Here is an 18,320-nt window from a genome sequence, read left to right on the forward strand (position 1 = left end):
AGAAACAGCCTGTTCTGAGCAGGGCTGAAATAGAGGGGTTTATAGGCATGATCAAATACAGGATCAGAGTTGATTTAGAACAAGAAACTTCACACACATGTTTTAAGGAGCTCTGAGACTTATTTAAACTGGTTGACAAACAGCGCACCAGTCACATCAGCCCCTCCCCTTTTTAATGAAGAAGTCGTACCCTTCATAAAATCTAAATGGACGAGTTGTAAGTAACATTTCATTTTCTTGAGTGTAGGTCCAGATGTGTTGCTGTGTGGCAGATAAACCTTTGCTGTAACTGGACTGTTGCCGATCGTCCACATGCAGGAAGAACAAACAAAGAAAATATAAAGAGTCGAGGTCTGCCTCGGCGGTACCTTTGCGAAGACTTTCTTCAATCTTTGGTTTAGCGTCCGACACCTTCTCAGGTGTTTTTCCAGGGACTTTTGTTAACACTGTTTGTTCTACGGAGGTCCTCTCAGTTGTTTTTTCAGAAACCTTATCAGGTTTGACTTCCTGAACCTTGACAGGAGGCTTCTTCTCAGGAGTCCGCTCTTCCTCAGCCACCTTTTGGGGAACCTTTGAAGGCTTCTTTTCGGGTGGAGCCTTCTCAGGAGCTTTTTGCTCCGGTGGTTTTTCTGATATTTTCTGTGGCACTTTTTCTGGCACCATCTTTGGAATCTCTTCCAATTTTATCTCAGGTACCAGTACCTTTTCTTGGACCTTCTCAGGGGTCCTTTCCTTCACCTCAGCTTTCTCTGGAGGCTGTCTATCAGGTACTGTTTCAGGTATTTTATCAGGCAGCCTCTCAGGTTCAGGCTCTGACACAACTACATCATCAAACCTCCTCAGAGGTTCTGTATCAAGCACCTCTTCAGGTAACAGTTTAGGTTTGGGCTTCAAAGCTTTAAGAGGGTTTGACACAAAAACATGCACAAGACATGACAATGAAGAACTGCAAAATGTGCTGGCGCACAAAGAGACAAGTTAAACACAACAGGGAGTATTTTCTTATAATGATTCTTTATAAGCTGACAGACTGAGGTGCTGCCAGATTGGACCCAGTTTATGAAATAAGCAGAGAGATCGGGAATCTTTCTCTGGGAATGAAATGGAAATCTAACCAGTATCTGATGATTAACTGGTTTAATGTTTTTGAAACAACCCCGCTAGTTTAAGACTCAAAGAACAACAAAACAAAAAGAAAGCTCCATCATAAACTCTGAAAGTACCTTTCTCTTTCTTGGTGGGCTCAGGTTCTGGTTTCTGGGCTGCTTTAGGAGGCTCAGGTGGTTTTTCTTCCACTGGAGCTTGAAAGAGGACCATGGACACGAGTTAGAGGGTTTTACAGCGCTCAGGTTGAAGATGATGTAAGAGAAGATTCACTCTATCGAGTGTAAGACGAGAAAACAGACAAAACAAAGTGCAACCCCATCGAAACACCACAGAAGAAGAAACACCACAGCTACTCTGTCGGCGAGAGTTTAAAAAACACCAAAGAAGAAGAAACACCACAGCTACTCTGTGAGCGAGACTTACAAAACACCACAGAAGAAGAAGAAGAGATTTAAGAATGAGTGGAGGAGGTTTTAGTGTGTGTGTGTGTGTGTGTGTGTGTGTGTGTGTGTGTGTGTGTGTGTGTGTGTGTGTGTGTGTGTGTGTGTGTGTGTGTGTGTTGGGGGGGGGGGGGGCGGTTAGGGTTTAAAATATGTAACTGTAATCATAAATCACTCCTTGTGAGTTAAAGTCGGTTTGTTAAGATTAAGAAAAACTCTGGAGCGGCGTCTCCGCCATGAAGCTGGGTACCTTTTTTCTTCGGCTCCTTGGGTTCAGGCTTTATCTCCGGTTTGGGCCTCGGAGGTTCTGGTTTTGGGACTTTGACTTCAGGTTCAGCTTTTTTCACTGCAGGTTCTGGTTTAGGTACCACTGCATGTTCTGGTTTGGGTACCACTGCAGGTTCTGGTTTAGGTACCATTGCAGGTTCTGGTTTAGGTACCACTGCAGGTTCTGGTTTTTGTTCTGGCTTCTTTATTGGAGGCACAGGTTTACGGACTTCTGGTTTTGGTTTTTCAGGTTCTGGTCTCACTTTCTGGGCTTCTGGTTCTGGCTTTACTCCCACCTGAGGCTTGATCTTTGCCAGATCTGTATTTTCAGCCTCTTCTGGGACTTAAAGCAACATGGTTTGGGTGTAAATAAGAGGAAAGACATTCAGGACACAAAGAAAGTCAAAGTTTCGCTTCCACACTCGAAGCTTCACAAACACAGACATGTTGAAACTCGGGACAGAGAAACGGACACACAGCACATGGAGTCTTCAAAAACCCAACAAACACAAACAAAGCAGGAAATACCTTTGGATGGGGGCGTTGCCGGCTTCTTTACTGGCACCGGTTTGTCTTCAGACTTGGGCTCGACCTTGGCTGCAGGTTTGGCTTCTGGTTCTGCTTTGGGAGCCGGTGCAGGCTTTGGTTCAGGCTCTGCTTTAGTTTTTGGTTTGGGTTCAGGCTCAGGCTTAGCTGCAGGCGCCACTTTTTTGGGCTCAGCCGGTACCTGAGGTTTAGCCTCATCTTCAGGTGGGTAACACACACATTAGCTCATGTTAGCATGACGTTGTGGAAGAATTTAAGAGTTATCAAGAAGGAAAGAGTGACATGAAACTCTACACAGAAACAAACTTCAGAAATCAACAATCCCAGATAACAAACTGAAGATAACGCCAGAGCGGGCGGACATGAAGAGGTGAGAAGCTTCACAGTCGTGAGCACAGTGAGTATATAAATGTTACACAACAGAGAGAACAAAGTGAGATACCTTTCTTTGGCACTCCAGGCTTCTCAGCAGGCAGAGAGGGAGCAGCAGGCTTCTTAATCTCCTCTGGTTCTTTTAAAATACATTCAAACACACATTAAAACACACGTTCAAAGATAACAGAGACCATATCAGAAAGGATTCCAGACATGAAGGACAGTGACATCAGCAAAGAGTGAAGATGTGAGCAGCGAGACATTCGGAGTCATCTCTACCTTTCGGAGTAGGAACCTTCTTCTCTGGGACTGAAACTACAGCAACCTTTTCCTCCACCGGCTTCTTGGCCTCCGGCACTTTAAAAATCCAGCAGATTTCAAGTCAAATCTCACAAAATACAAACAGTGACAGAGGGTTACGGAGGAGAATATCACATATATATGAGCTGTCTGAAAGGTGGTGCCAGGTGTGTCGGTACCTTTTGGTGGAGACGGCGCCTTCACAGCTGCTGGTGGCTTCTCTTCGGGCTTCTTCTCGGCTTTAGGAACTTAAAAAGACACCGACTGTGTTAGCATCAGAGGAGAGATGCTGTGTGCATTTACAGGTGATGCAAATAAGCGCAACACAAAGAAACGCAGACTAAAAGCGACTAATGTCTACTTCAGGCTGACTAAAGATTCTGTAAGAGGGCAAAGACCAAGACCAATACCAAGAGGACAAAACAAAGATTTTAGTCATGGAGAACACCAGAGCGGGTTAGCTTTTTTGTTTGCAGGGCGGTGCGCAGGTCTGCCATACCTTTGGTTGGGACTTCCTGTCTCATTTCAACCTTCTTCGTCTCAACTGTCTCCTCGACGGCGACTCTGGCAGCTAATGGAGAAAAAACAGACAAATGAACAAAAGCAGAATCATGTTTAGAGTCACTCATCACGCCTGATCTCACGGGGAGAACGAGAATGTGCAGCAACATGAAGTCAGGACGAATCCTCTTCTCTACCTTCTGTTAAGAACAATCATTTGATGTTTCAGGAAAATAAGAAATAAATCAGTTTAGAGCCTGCACAGAGAAATTTAGAAAAACCTCGGCTGATGTACGCTCATGCATTTGGGCGAGATATTAAAGTTTTAGAAGCAAAGCGGGAAAACGAAAGTGACCGTCTGAACCACGAGGAGCTCAGACTGCCCCAGTTTAAAGAATCACAAGAGGTTAGAAACAAGGAGGAGAGAAAGTCACAGAGGTGAAGGGCGTGATTACAGACTGACACCAAGAGGGCGCCGTGGTGAGAAGATGGCTCACACACACACACACACACACAGGTGTGTCAGATCTAATACCTTTGGTCGTGGACACCTGCTGTGTTACCGTCTCTTCGGTCCAGCTCTGATACTCGACTGAAGTTTCGATAACAACAAAGTGACAAAAGACAACAAACGTGAGGCACAGTGTGCTCTGGGAAAGAAAAACATGTGACATCATTTCACAGTTCAACAACGTCTCCGTCTTTTCTCAGAGAACCTTCAGTTCACTCGGCTGGACAGTGAAGCACGGCGTTCTTTTATGGATACAAAGACACCGAAATGGCAACAAGTGACACAAAACTACAAAGAGACGCAGAATGACTGAAGAGAAACGTGACAACAAAGACGGACAAGCTAACCAAATACGTGTCCGCCCGCTCCGTTACGACGCTGTGTTCCCTCGTCTGTCAGCACCCAGCGGCTGCGTCTAAAGAGCGCAGCACGGAGCAGCACCGCCGACGTGCGACAGAGAGAGATAATATCTATGTTGCATCAAACTGTATAAACGCATCAACAAACACACGAGGTTGTTGTTCTGAACCGTCTAATCGGAGTCTTTTATTTTGAAAATAAATAGGATGTTGTAATGTTGTTTCTGTGTCTGACTTCCTGTCCTGCTCGATCTGCTCTGTGGTTAATTGATGCTCCGTGCTCTGACATCCTGCAGAGATAGAAACCTTGTGTTTCTTTTTTTTTGTGTTTCTGCTGCAGAGGACTCCATGTCATGATTCACATCATGGCAGCCCTCCCTTCTCCTTTTGTGGTGTTGTTTGTCATTCCCTGTCTGTTAAATCCTCATGTGTCTCTCCCCCTGTCTGTGTGAGTGTGGTGGGCGGGGTTCATGTTCCCAGGCGGTGCCAGGTTGGTCATCAGGATCTGTACTACAAAGACTTCCCTCTGCTTCACCTCGGCGCCAGATTGTTTCACCAGCTCACGTGGTATTGTACTATCTTGGCTTCTCTGGATTACTAGTTCTCGTTGTTATAGCTTGTGTAGCTAACTCCGTTTTTCTTCTCTACCTTGTGCCAGATTGCTGTTCGTGTTTTTGCTTCACGTCACCTGTGCTTTTTGGACACCACACTGGGATCACGGACACTGCCACTTGGAAACTCGCACTACCCCTTCCCCTTGCACTTTTTAAGTCACTTTTGGAATACATTTTTTATAACTTTATCCTGCCTATCTGAGTCGTACTTTTGGGTCCAGAATTTGTACTAACCATAACACTCCGGACTGACGGAGCTGAGACGCAGCGCAGCGGAGCAAGAGGAAGCACACTTACTAAAAAAAAAGTAAAAACATTTCAGCCTATGATGTGGAGGAGCGGAGACGCATCTGGTGGAATTTAGCAGCAAAACAAAGACTAGACATTTTACATCAGAGACACTAAACCACAACATTTAAATGAAACATGACAACAGTGTGTAGCTGCTTTGTGTAGACTTGACAGCATCCCAAATATCATCCAGGAAGTGAAACTCATTTCTGCTGAGCTCGACGGGATAAAAGACTTTGACTGTGAAATGTCGATCTGATTGGAAGTTAGTTTGTGTTTTGACGGGATTAAAGTTAAAGATGAAAAAAAGATGAAAACACTTGAAAGTCGGACACAACAAACACAACCAAACGAAGAGTTTAAGTTAAATCTACGCTGGCAGCAAAACAAGATGACGTTATGATGTAGTCAAAGGCAGATTTGGTAACTGCACGGTGACCCGTTAGCAAAGAACACTTCAGTAACTGGAAATCACTTTGATGTTTTTTATGTGATGAATTCAGTTCTATATTAATTTAAGTTACTGTTTGATTCCTGAGGTTAAGTTCCTGTCAACAAAGACTCGGATAAGAGATTAATGACACGTCCATCTGCAGGGTCACGCTGTCATTAGTTATCAGACTGCAAAGTGTCAGATGACGAGCTGTACGATAGGCCGCGCTAAGACGTTAAGAGTCGATACCTTCAAAGGTAGATGTTCAGTTGGCTGTGTGCGATCTGGACCATTTAACCGACTTAAGGAGATGCAAAGAGGCTTTAATGTTTGTTAACCTGAGAGTACTCTAAGGGCCCGATCACACAGAGACGAGGCGAGAGGTAAAGCCTCCTGCTTGATTTGATTGGCTGTGTCAGACAAAAGTCACGTTGACGAGCGCTGCAACTTGGCTCCTCGAGCTGAAAAGTTGAAGATGTTTTAACTTTTATGTGCAACAAAAACTTAGTGGAAAAACGTGTCATGCAACAGAGAAGAGTGCCCGGTGAGCAAGCTGTACCAAAGGAAAACGACAGTCCTGCTGGCGACGCTTTTACAGTAAATGATAAATGGACTTGAGCTCGTATCGTTCTTTTCTCGCCTTCTGACGACTCAAAGCTCTTTCACACCGCAGGTCACACCGACACGTTCACACACTGATGGTAGAGGCTACTGAGTAAAGAGTCCATCAGTATTAACTCATCCATTCATACACTGACGATTAAGCAACGGGAGCAACTCAGGGTTAAGTGTCTTGCTCAATTACTTTTTGGACATGTGGCTGCAGGAGCTGACCCAACACAATGTTTTTTTTTTTTTTTAAAGATTTATTTTGGGCTTTTCGTGCCTTTAATGCAGAGAGAGGACAGTGGATAGAGTCGGAAACCAGGGAGAGACAGCGGGGAATGACATGCGGAAAGGGGCCACGGGTGGAAGCGAGTCCGGGCCTACCGTTCGAGACGAGAGTCTCAATACATGGAACGCGCGCCCTAACCATTGCGCCACCAGCGCGCCCCCCAACACAATGTTTTATCGTTCTTTCCTCTTTTTCAAGATTTTACAAGAATCAATAAATCTATTTTAGAAAAATTAACTTTGGCTGGATTTAAAGAGTTTTCCCAGATCTGCTCAGATGATTTGATGACGATGAAGACGATTTAATGATGGTGATGAAGATTTGATGATGATGATGATGATGATGAAGTTTGCATGAAAAAAAGAAATACAACATGTTGTACCTCTCTGCTCCACCTCCACCTCTTCTTCGTATTGATAGGAATATTCAGCAGATTCTTTAAGGAAACAAAAAACAGGTTTCCCTCCGTTATTCGGACACTACCAGAGACATGACTACAGACTATCAGGAGTTAATATTAAATGAACTTTAAAATCTCTGTGATGGAGGCTGTGAGCAGAGGAAGTACAGACACATAAAGTAAATACCTCTCTGTTCGATCTCTTCTTCGTACTGATAGAATTCAGCAGATTCTTCTAAAGACAGAAACATGTTTGTGAACTCTCCTGTTATATGATTCTTTAAAGTTGAGACTTCCTGATGGGGCTTTTGGAGGCGTTTGAAGTTAAATCACATGTTAGAGACATGTTAGTAAATCTGAAAGTAAGCGAAGCGCGGCTAATGATTTCAATCTTACCTTGAATCGCCACAGACGAAGGCACTTCAGGCCTCTGAACTGAGGAGTCTGGGATATCTACAGAATAATGAATAAGGTTTATACCGAGTCTTGATTTTTAAGGAGTTCACTAAAAAAGATTCATGAATAGATAATGACAATAACTGTTCTGTATTTAAACGAGCAGCTGACATTAGAGAAAATCCTCCTGTTACCAACTCAGCCAGAGTTCAAAAACAACCAATCAGAAAGAACCAACCAGCTAGCATAGAGTGAGCTATGCTAACACCACTCTTTTTAACTACAGCTAGCTGTAAACAGATAGCGTGATGTTAGCTTATTAGCTAGCATAACGTTGAGTACTAACACATTGTTTGGCCTGAACCAATAAACTACACAATGCAACTACAACATCAGACAACTACATAGGCTACAGCTAGCATAGAGGGAGCTTTGTTGACGCAACTCTTTTTAAGTACAGCTAGCTATTGACAGATAGCGTAATGTTAAATATGTCAACAGTATAATTTTAACTTAAGCTAATTATTTAAAGCTAGCATAACATTTTTTTTCTAACTCACCGTATTTCACCTGAACCAATAAACTACACAACTACAACTACAACATCAGACAATAACAGTACAACTAGCATACTCTGTGCTAACCTCTCCTTCTTTAACTACAAACAGCCTTGAGACAGATATGCTAACATTGCCCTTTTCAACTTTAGCCAATTTTTTTTTTAAATAGCAAAAAGTCAAATATACGAGCAAAGCAACAAAAATTTGAGAGTAAGTAGATCACAAGCTAACCGTTCATTTTTTTAAATTTTAACGGCTAGCATGTTGCTTAACGATCTATCTCACATGTTATCAACATAGACAATGTGTCATCATTAGCCTATAGGAAACACAGCTTCACATTGGTTAACCCCAACTAGTAATTTCTTCAGCCTTAAGTCAAAGTTGATTTATAAAGCACGCTACACAGCTAGCAGCTTCTAGTTTTGATGTTAGCATAAACTAAAACGAGCTGTGGCAGTAAGACGGAAACCAGGAGGATTTCCTGAAATGTTTCAAATAAATATCAAAGTTGTTGGCGATATTAAATACTTACCAAATGGCACCATTGCTAATTCAATTTCTGTGAAAAGGAGGAAAAGTGAAGAGTGTGTTAACCACTAGAACAGACAAAAGCTGAACAGAAGCATAAAAAGGTGTCGTCTGACTAGGAACTGTACCTTTGCCAGACAAATAAAGCTCAGCAGTGCTCTTAGCCTCTCCTCTGGGCTCCAACCTCACAATCACTGAGTACACGCCTACACGGGATTATTAATGAAGACGTTTAACACTCAAGTCATCAAAACAATGAGGAGAAAAAAATATCTCTCTGTGACGGCATTTTGGGGCTCGATGGCACTCTACACACCTTCGTCTTCAATGGACACGTTTCGGATAACCATGAAATGTCTTCGGCCCTCGCTTGTGAAGTTGTACTTAGGGCTCTCTCTCAGTTCCCAGGTGTCTTTGTACCACGACACGATTGCGTTGTCGAAGGACACCTCGCACTCAAAGGTGGCTGACTGGCGCTCGTTGACTTCAATGTTGTGGATGCGTTTGGTGAAATGAATTTGTTCAGCTAAAACAGATAAGACGTGAATGGGTCAACGCATAACAGCTGGGAATGTATGACAGAAAGTAATGGTAGTGTTTATCGACACAACATCCACATGGTTAGAAATGAGCACAGGGGGATTTATGGGACGTTATGATGACTCGTTGGTCGAGGGGAGGATGGATTGTTGAGTCAAGATGGATTTAGGAAGATAACAATGGAGATGAAGATGGCAATGTGTTTGCAAGATAATCCAGGAGAGATGGGAGGCGGGACGAAGGTTAAAACACAGGAAGACAAATCCCAGAAGAAAAAGAAAAAAGAGGGTAAAACCCAAATCTCCAACATTAGTTTGGAGTTTGATGGGGGGGGGTTCCAAAGAGGTTAGTTAATGGGCATCCACCACGCCAGAATGTTGCAGGATTGTTTCTGGGTACAAACCTTCGACCCAGAGGTCGGCCGAGGACTCCAGGTGTTGGTACCTGCAGGTGTATCTGCCCTGGTCTTCAGGTTTCAGGTCTCTGATCAGAAGCTTCTGAACCTTGTGTTTCACCTCGGACGTGAACCTGCCCTTCATCTCTAACTGCTTGCCATTTTTAAACCACTGAGCCTCTACGTTAGGGATGGACAACTGACAAGAAAGAGTGCACGAGTGGCCTTCCTTACCCGATGTGTCCTGCAGATGCTTTTCAACCTCAGGCTCTGAAAGACAGAAAACAGAAGAAGATGCATCTGTGAGTATAACTCCAGTTTCAATAGTTTTCTTTTGTTGTAAGCCATGGGCAGAGAAACCTTTGGATATGGATTCTCTGACAGGTCTGCTTAGCTGTTAATGGAGGAAGTCTAGCTAACTAAATTACCCTATATGCTCAGGCTCTGTTTTATCTTAAAGAACCCACAGTACTGTATTCACTCTCTAGAACATGACGCACCCAGAATGCAGGCCTGCTTGTGATGGCTGCAGTCTCTAATATAGTACGGGGAGGTAGAGCCTTCAGTTCTTTGGTATCATCTATCAGTCTGGGTCTGGGGGGCAGACAGCCTCTCTTCTTATGAGAGTAGGCTTAAAGCTTCTCTTTTTGATAAATCTTATAGTTTAAGATGGCTCAGGCTTAGAGCAGCTCCTAGTTATGCTGCTATAGACTACCGAGTTTTTTTCTGTACTGTGCAAACATTGTTGCTGTAAATGACTTTCATAATGTAACAATGGTATGTGTGAAGAAGTTGTAGAGCTCTAGAGATGACATCAGTACTGACCCATGACGGTGAGCTTGGCGCTGGAGATGTGAGGCCCACAGACCACCCTGTAGTTGCCCTGGTCGGACGCCTGACACTTTTTGATCTTGAGCAGGTGGCGGTCACCACTGATGCTGATGTCGTACTTGTCGTTGTTGTCCAATTTCTGTGTTCCCTTGTACCAAGACAGGGTGATCTCTGGGTAGTTGATCTTGACCTCACACTCAAACACAGCCTCCTTGTTGGTCAAGACAGACTGATCGGATATGTCCTTCACCACGGTGACAGGCTGCAGGAGGGACAATAGAATAATCACTTAGATAAGTAATGTTGAGGTGAAGCTAGAGTTCCCCACAGACAGTGAACCCATCCTGACCTCTGTGCGCTCCATCCTCTTCTGCAGGTCGGCCACCAGTCGGGCCATGTCCTCATCGGACTCTCTGTCACCACGTTCAAGTTCCTGTCAACCACAACAAAACCTACATCAGTCAGAGCCACGTCTGCAGAGACCTGCACCAAACAAACCATGTGAGACCAAGAGTGTTACCGGTCTTCCACTTTCTTCCGCCTTCTCCTTCTTCAGCTGCTCGATGGCCTGCAGCAGGCCTCTGTAGTCCGTGATGCCGTACATCCGGGCGTATTTCTCGTACTCTTTGGGATCCACGTTCCTCAGCAGCTCCACAATGTCGATGTCCTTCTCTTCCTGTGGACTCTTCTGCTTCGATGGTGTCCTGAGAAGAGGTGATAATGAAGGTATTGTTACTCATTTTGAAATGCTTCATATCCCTAAAATCTGTACGACCTGAAGCTTATTCAAGTTTACTAATTATTCTAGAGCTATTTTAATATTTTAGATAAACATGATTACACCCCCGCTGCTCTCCAGACTGTAGCTGCCCTTTAACGCCTTTAACCCCCTAGTAGTGTTGTAGTCCTGTCAGATAAACTCACTTCTTCAGTTTAGCCCTGAGGTCTCCCTCCAGCAGCGCCGCCCCTTTCTTCTCGTCCACGTGCATATCGGCGCTGCACTCGATCTCTCCATGCTTGTTGGAGGCGACACACCTGTACTGACCCGAGTCGGACTTGGTCACCTCTCTGATCTCCAGTTTGGCCTCCTGGCCCTTCTGCTCCATGGAGATCCGGCCGCCGTGTGTGATCTGCCTCCACTTACCCTTCATCCACTTCACACTGGGGATTGGGTCGCCGCCCACTTTGGCGATGAATGTGGCGGTTCCCTCTGAGGAGGAGCAGGAGGGCGGTGTTAGGACAAAAGTAGAATCAGAAATGTCACTTTGACTTTAAAGAGACAAAGAAGGCTCAAGTAATAGATATTTTATTCTTGTTTCTCAAATCAATCAGATCTGAACCTGAAGTCTGAAATGAGTGTGTTGTCGGTCTACATTTCATAATGGTTACTCTGATGTGAAGTGCTCCCTGGTGGTCAAAGAAGAGACATGTAGCTATTCTGAAACACATTCAGGTTCTGTGAAGTGTCGACAGCTGCTTTAGTTTCTTTACACCCCGACTTTTACTCAAAGGTGTGAATGAAGATCTGATGTCTTCTTGTTCCTTTTGTTGTTTTTTATTTTAATTCTCCGTGTTTTGTTTGGTTTGTGTGAAGCTACTCAGTAATAAACCTGAGTGATGCTTCTGAGGAGGGTCGAAAATAAGGTCATAGAAAAGAGACTGCTATTAACAGAAATCTGAAAAGTCCGCTCTTTGTGTACATAATGTGTGTGTGTCTCACTCTCTGTGATGTGTGTGTGTATTTGTGTGTGTGTGTGTGTGTGTATTGTGTGTGTGTGTGTGTGTGTGTGTGTGTGTGTGTGTGTCTCACTCTCTGTGACGTGTGTGGTCTTGGGCTCCTCGATGAAGAACAGGTTGTCCAGTTTTTTGGTCGGCGAAGCAGCTGGAGCTTCAGACGAAGGCAGCGTTGCTCCTGGTTTCTCTGCAGCAGAAAATATTTAACACGTCATGAAACGTCAAAGATGGAGCGGCGTTTTGATTCATGCAGCGCCACATCCATCACTCTGACCCCTGAGCGATCACACAGTCTGTACCTTTGACCGTCACTTTGGCCTTGCAGAACTCGTTGCCCGCCTCATTGCTGGCCTTGCACAGGTAATCTCCGGCGTCGTGTTTGGATGCAGAGTTTATTTCCAGACATGCCGTGCCGTCACAGAAGCTGATACTGGTGCTGCCGCCGGACATCAGGTCCTTCCTGTCCTTCATCCACTGGATCTTCAGAGGAGCAGAGCCGCAGACGTGACACCTGAGGCTCAGCTTGTCGCCCTCGTCCACGGTCAGCGGTTTGAGCGGGACGTCGAACACCGGAGGCTTCTTCGCCTCTGCAGGAGACAGACACACAGGTTTAAATTCAGCTCGCTCTGTTTGTAGAAACATGACAATCACAGAGCAGGCGGAATCACTAATCTCTCATTGAACCGACTGGCCGTTTACACTCAATGTGTTTTTGTTTCCTTTAAAAAAAAAAAAACGTCCTTCATGTTGATAAGAGGAACAGCGGCTAACATCAGGGAGAATCAACGTCTCTCATATAAAGATTTATTAATGACAGTGAGATCATCGTCTCGTGGTTGGATCTCTCCACGTAGAAGGTCACGGCCACATTCATGAAATCTAATAAATAAAAATATCTTTCAAAAGGAGATTTATTCTGTCGGAGCTGGGATCACAATAAATCCAGAAACGGACCAAAAGAAGTTTAAAAAGTCTTAAAGAAGAAGAAGTCTTAAACGACCGTTTGTCTGACGGACGGATGGAAACCAGGAGAGTTCAGCGTCACAAGGAAACTGATTGATTACCTACACACCCTGACAGCTTTCATTAAATCAAACCCTAAGGAAGAAGAAGGAGAAAACATCTGTGCTGTTCTCTAGTTATAATCTAAACCAGGGGTGGGCAACTGGCGGCCTGGGGGCCACATGCGGCCCCCATCAACCCTCAACATGGCCCTCAGTTCAATTTTGACATATCAATTAAAGAAATCATGAAAACCAGAATTATGTCCATAATAATATTTGATCACTGGTATATGTTGAGTTAATTTGAGACATAATTGACTGTAATCATTTTTGGAAACTATAATTTGGCAGTGAGACAAATGAATGTGGCCCTTCTGTGACCAAAGTTGACCATCCCTGATCGAAACGATCTGATTGGTTCATGAGTTAGCACAGCGGAGCTGAACAGTGCGTCTGGTTCTGCAGGCAACACAGAGTGAGCGTGTGAGGAGTGGAACATGTGGTGCACTCAGATCCACCTGAGATCCCCACGCTGAAGTCACAGGAGGCGCGTCCTGCCTCGTTTGAAGCCTGGCAGGAGTACCTGCCGCTGTCGGTCACCTGGCTGCTCTTAATGCACAGCACGGCCACGTTACTCTTGAAGCTGACGTCGTATTTGTTGGAGCTGTGGATCTCCGTGTTCTCTCTGAACCAGCTCACTGAGATGGGCTGAGAGCCCGACACGCGGCCCTCGATCTTCACCAGCTTACCCTCCAAGTCCTCGATGTTCTCGGAGGGCTTTTTAGTGAACACGGGAGGGTTTTTACGCTCTGTAAGAACAAAGTGACGTGAAGTGTTAGCAAAGAAACGCCCTCACAGGGGGCTCAGGGTTAGAGAAGAGAGGGTCAGGTGACCCCAGTGTGACCCAGGTTAAATACCTTTGACCGTGATGTCAGAGGAACACGAGTCCTTCCCCACGTCGTTAGACACGTGACAGAAGTACCTGCCCGTGTCGCCTTTATCGGCCTTCACTATGGTCAGGTGGGGCGTGTCCTCCACACAGCTCATCTTATAATTTCCCCCTGAGCGGATATCTTTATGGTCTTTGGACCATGTGACTTTCATGGGGGCGGAGCCGCTCATGTGACACTCCAGCTCAATGCTGTCGCCCACCGTCACCTCCTGTGGTGACAACTTCCTGTCAAAGACTGGGGGGTATCGTGGTTCTGAGGAGGTTGTGACGGAGCAGGAAGAAGACGAGACAAGAAGAAGAACCTTTAGATCAAAAAATATTTGACACTGACCCACAGAGTCTGACAGGAACATGAGGATGCAAAGACTCTATAGGTTGTTATTCTAAGAGTGTGACATCATCAAGGAAGGATCCCGTCAGAGCGAGAGCTTTTTGTTTTTAACCACAAACAGCTGTGACATCACACTCTACAAACACACCACATTCAGAACAACACATTTGGCCTAACAGGACTCTCTGTCGGGATCCTTTCTGTGATGATGTCACACTCTTAGATTAACAACCGGAGCCTGTCAGGGACAAACACAACTTTGAGTGGACACACTTTGATCATGATCAAATTTAGCTGCACAAATTCTTGTGTTAATTAAGTCTGTTGTCCCTGCTTCCTGTTGTTTTTCATCACAGACCTTGCAGAGTAAGTTTGGCCCTGCAGGAGGCGGAGCCCACGCTGTTGGTGGCGACACACGTGTACTCTCCGGAGTGCCTCATCTCCCCGCTGCCGATCTGCAGCACGGCCGTGTTGTCGTCATACGTCATGGAGAACTCGTCTCCCTCCCTCACAGGCTCGCCGTCTCTCAGCCAGGACACCTCGATGGGCGAGGAGCCGGCGATGCGGCACTCGAACCTGACGGGCAGACCCTCCGTCTGCTGCAGGCTGGTGATCTTCTTCGGGAAGGACGGAGGAGTTTTAGCCTCTGCAGGAGGAAGAGACGGGAGTGAAGAGTTCAGGATGGATCGTTAGATTAATATCACATTTATAGAATTCCATTTTATACTTTAAGACCAGCTGTTACCAAGCACGTTGAGCCTGCAGGTGGAGGAGGCGGAGCCTATGGGGTTCTCTGCCTTGCAGGTGTACTCTCCGATGTCGCTCTTAGTGGCCTTGCTGAGCTTCAGACAGGCCACGCCCTTCGAGTACTCTAACTTACAGGTGGGGCTGGAGCGGACTTTACCGTCAGCTTTAAACCAGGACACCTTGATCTCAGGCGTGCCCGCCACCTGACACTTCAGACACACAGCGTCTCCCGCCGTCACCTCCATCGACTCCAGGGACTCCACAAAGTACGGTGGCTCTGAGGGGACAAACACAGGCAGGTTTAACAGCAGGAAACATCAGTGTGAAAGTGTGACACCTGCTGGTCAGAGCAGGTACTGCACCAGCTGTGTGGATGTCAATGTCACGACTTTCCTTAAAAACAAACAGGTTTCTGTTTCTGTGCAGACGTTTCCTGTATGTTTATATTTGACCAGAAGAGTTACTGTTATTGTTTTTTTACTGACCGAGGATGGACACGGTGGCCTCACACGTGTCACGTCCAGCATCATTGGACACCTCACAGGAGTAGCGTCCCGCTGCCTCCTTGTCGTCAGTGCTCAGACACTCGAGGAGGCACGAGCTCTCCGTCGTGGTGATGTTGTATTTATAAGAAGCAAAGATCTGCTGGCCGTCTCTGAACCAGCTCACGGTGATTTTAGGAGTCCCGCTGTACGTGCACTCCAGAGTCAAAGGTTTGCCTTTCTCCACCGACACGTCCTTCAGCTTCTTGGAGAACACCGCGGGCTCTGAGGGACACAAAGGTCATGTTCACATCAGAATATTATCTTAATGATGTTTAATAATTCACAGGTGAGACAGATCTGACGTCAGTAAGAATGATGATCATTGTGAACAGTCACATAAAGAACTCCATCATCTGGCACTAAAGGTCAGCGCTGATCCCCGTCCAGCGACCTCTAAACGACATGAGTGTCTCCTCCATTCCCTCGCAGACTGAGACGGTAATTTGCACTTTAATCAGAGAGTGAGGAAGAAGTCCTGCAACATTTCCTGTTTTTACATTCTGATGTCAGAAAGGATCACATGTTGACGTTTCTCTCCTCGTAAATACAATATTTTGACGTTTTTATTATTTTTTTATTTAAGATTTAGCTTTTTGAGTCAGAGCTCATTTTTAATCCCTGAATCTGAAGTCGTTTTCACATATGCACTCCGGATAATATCTAGATAATTACAGGAGGACTGCTCCGGAGATTTTCCCGACCTAGCCATTCATATATGCTCCTCACAGCTGGAGACTATCCCTGTCAGAGGGGAGGGGGATCGGGGGATTTCCTGAGGTAAGATGTGACGTAAATAAACAACGCGGAAGTAGCGGCAGAAGCACAAGTCCGCTACATGACGCTATAATGAGAATATTTGCCTTCATATCAATGCTATGTGTAATCCAATGGAAAGACAACATCCACAAAAAAGTGGAGAACAACATAATGACGAACAGAAAACATAATGCAGCCGTTTAATTACGTGCACGGAGGTAGTGGTCGTGTGCAGACACTTTAGACAGTCACTGTATATAAATGTCATTCTCTTCCCATTGGCTCAAGTTGAGCTCTCCGGAGTATATGCTGCCATGTTCAGACATCAGTTCACTCGGACTTTCTGTGGAAAAAATACTAGGGGTCTGGCCGGAGAAACTCCGGGTAAAGTCCGTGTGAAAAATGCGGCCGTTTGCGTTCACACGCTTTAGAAAAGAGAGCGGGACCTCTCATTAAGTGAAATTGATTTCTCCTTTGTATTCCTCTCGTTCCTGTTGTCCACACTTCCTCGCCGCTGAGGTGGAGGTCGGAGCAGGACTTGCATGATTGAGGACGGCAGTTGTTGTGGAGACGACAGTATTTGTTATTTTTTATGTCAAATGTTGAATTTATGATTTTCTAGTTTAAATTGTTTTAATGTTATAAGACAAGCTCCAGAGGTTTAATGACTGACAGATGAAGTTTTATTCTCAGTGAACACAGCGACACCTGGTGGCCGTAAAAAAGTATTACAATGTGTTCAGTGTATGGCTGAAAAAGTCACTGTGACTGTTTCCTAAAGCGCCTCCTCTCCTAGTCGAACGCACTGATTTGAAAAAAAGCTAACGCTGAAATGTTGGGAACAAAGTTGGAACGCACTCTTTTGCTTTTCAACTTGAATCCAAACATTTGGACTTTTTTCTTGAAGTGCAGAAAAACGAAAATGATTCATTCCTCAGGTCTGGCCCTGATCCTCCTCCGTGAAGAAGTCCAAGATGCCATTTAATTATGAACTGGTCTCATATCTGGCAAACCGAGGGGCATCCAAAACGGCCATGTGGGGGTGCCTTAAAACCGCCTACCTTCTCTGGTCTAAACAAATCCAGAGCATTCAGGAGATTGCTGACTTAAATAATAAGAGTGAGAAGGATTTGACCTCAGACTGACCTTTGACGGCGAGGAGAACAGGGCAGTTTTCTTTCCCTGCGTCGTTAATGATCTGACAGGTGTACTCTCCTGCCTGAGAGCTGTCCACGTTGAACAGCTCCAGAATAACCTGGTTCTCCTTCAGGGAGAAGTTACAGCTCCGTCCAGACACGATCTCCTTTGTGCCTCTGAACCACTTCAGCCTGAGGGGGGCGCTGCCCTTCACCATGGCCGAGAAGGTCACGTTGGAGCCAGGCATGGCCTCCACGGGCTGAGGAGGTACCACAAAGGACGGAGGTTCTGCAAAGAGGGACGAGATCAGAGATAAGACGAGAGAGAGAGAGAGAGCCAAAACAATCAATAATAATACATTTTATTCATAACGTGCTTTACATTTGAAATCTCAAAGACCTACAATTTGGAATAAAAGCCTAAAAGCAACAACTAAAATCAAACAGAGTTACAAACATGGACATAAAACATCTCAGAGAAGAGGATTTAAGAGAGGGAGGTCCTGAAACCAGTCTGTAGGGCCCTCAGGTGGTCAGGGAGAGTATTACGCATTGGGGCAGCAGAGTGGGAGGCTCTGTCCCCTGTAGAGCAGAGTTTAGTCCTGGGGGGTTGGAGGCGGTGGGTGTAGGCAGATCGGAGGTGTCTTTTGTGGGTTTGTAGGTCGAGCGGTTCTTTAAGTACAGGATGCGTGTAGGATCAGGATCCTGGCAGTGCTGGATTTTTTGTAATCAAAGAAGTTTTGATTCTTTATTTTATTTCTCATGAATTGATTTGATAAATTTGCTGTCTTCACGGTGCAGCCTCTGGGGTCGACTCCCAGAAG

The 18,320-nt window shown here is 45.3% G+C and overlaps 1 protein-coding gene across 1 annotated transcript in view; it reads right to left on the minus strand.

The window, feature by feature from the left end:
• Nucleotides 1-18,320, minus strand: part of LOC109985180 (titin-like) — a 200,169-nt gene that overhangs the window by 116,075 nt on the left and 65,774 nt on the right. Inside the window, exons 67-94 of the mRNA XM_065962524.1 lie at nt 17,507-17,785; nt 15,545-15,826; nt 15,058-15,336; nt 14,671-14,958; nt 13,947-14,234; nt 13,548-13,838; nt 12,325-12,612; nt 12,102-12,212; nt 11,216-11,501; nt 10,812-10,995; nt 10,641-10,724; nt 10,286-10,553; nt 9,470-9,730; nt 8,843-9,052; nt 8,655-8,732; nt 8,531-8,557; nt 7,436-7,492; nt 7,227-7,274; nt 7,022-7,075; nt 4,072-4,128; nt 3,535-3,606; nt 3,215-3,283; nt 3,015-3,092; nt 2,803-2,871; nt 2,343-2,558; nt 1,798-2,157; nt 1,224-1,301; nt 369-896 (exon numbers count right to left, since the gene is read on the minus strand). Of these exons, the coding sequence (XP_065818596.1) occupies nt 369-896; nt 1,224-1,301; nt 1,798-2,157; nt 2,343-2,558; nt 2,803-2,871; nt 3,015-3,092; nt 3,215-3,283; nt 3,535-3,606; nt 4,072-4,128; nt 7,022-7,075; nt 7,227-7,274; nt 7,436-7,492; nt 8,531-8,557; nt 8,655-8,732; nt 8,843-9,052; nt 9,470-9,730; nt 10,286-10,553; nt 10,641-10,724; nt 10,812-10,995; nt 11,216-11,501; nt 12,102-12,212; nt 12,325-12,612; nt 13,548-13,838; nt 13,947-14,234; nt 14,671-14,958; nt 15,058-15,336; nt 15,545-15,826; nt 17,507-17,785 (5,190 nt within the window). The remainder of the gene's footprint in view (nt 1-368; nt 897-1,223; nt 1,302-1,797; nt 2,158-2,342; nt 2,559-2,802; nt 2,872-3,014; nt 3,093-3,214; nt 3,284-3,534; nt 3,607-4,071; nt 4,129-7,021; nt 7,076-7,226; nt 7,275-7,435; nt 7,493-8,530; nt 8,558-8,654; nt 8,733-8,842; nt 9,053-9,469; nt 9,731-10,285; nt 10,554-10,640; nt 10,725-10,811; nt 10,996-11,215; nt 11,502-12,101; nt 12,213-12,324; nt 12,613-13,547; nt 13,839-13,946; nt 14,235-14,670; nt 14,959-15,057; nt 15,337-15,544; nt 15,827-17,506; nt 17,786-18,320) is intronic.

This window comes from Labrus bergylta, chromosome 13, assembly GCF_963930695.1.
Source record: "Labrus bergylta chromosome 13, fLabBer1.1, whole genome shotgun sequence".
Lineage (NCBI taxonomy): Eukaryota > Metazoa > Chordata > Actinopteri > Labriformes > Labridae > Labrus > Labrus bergylta.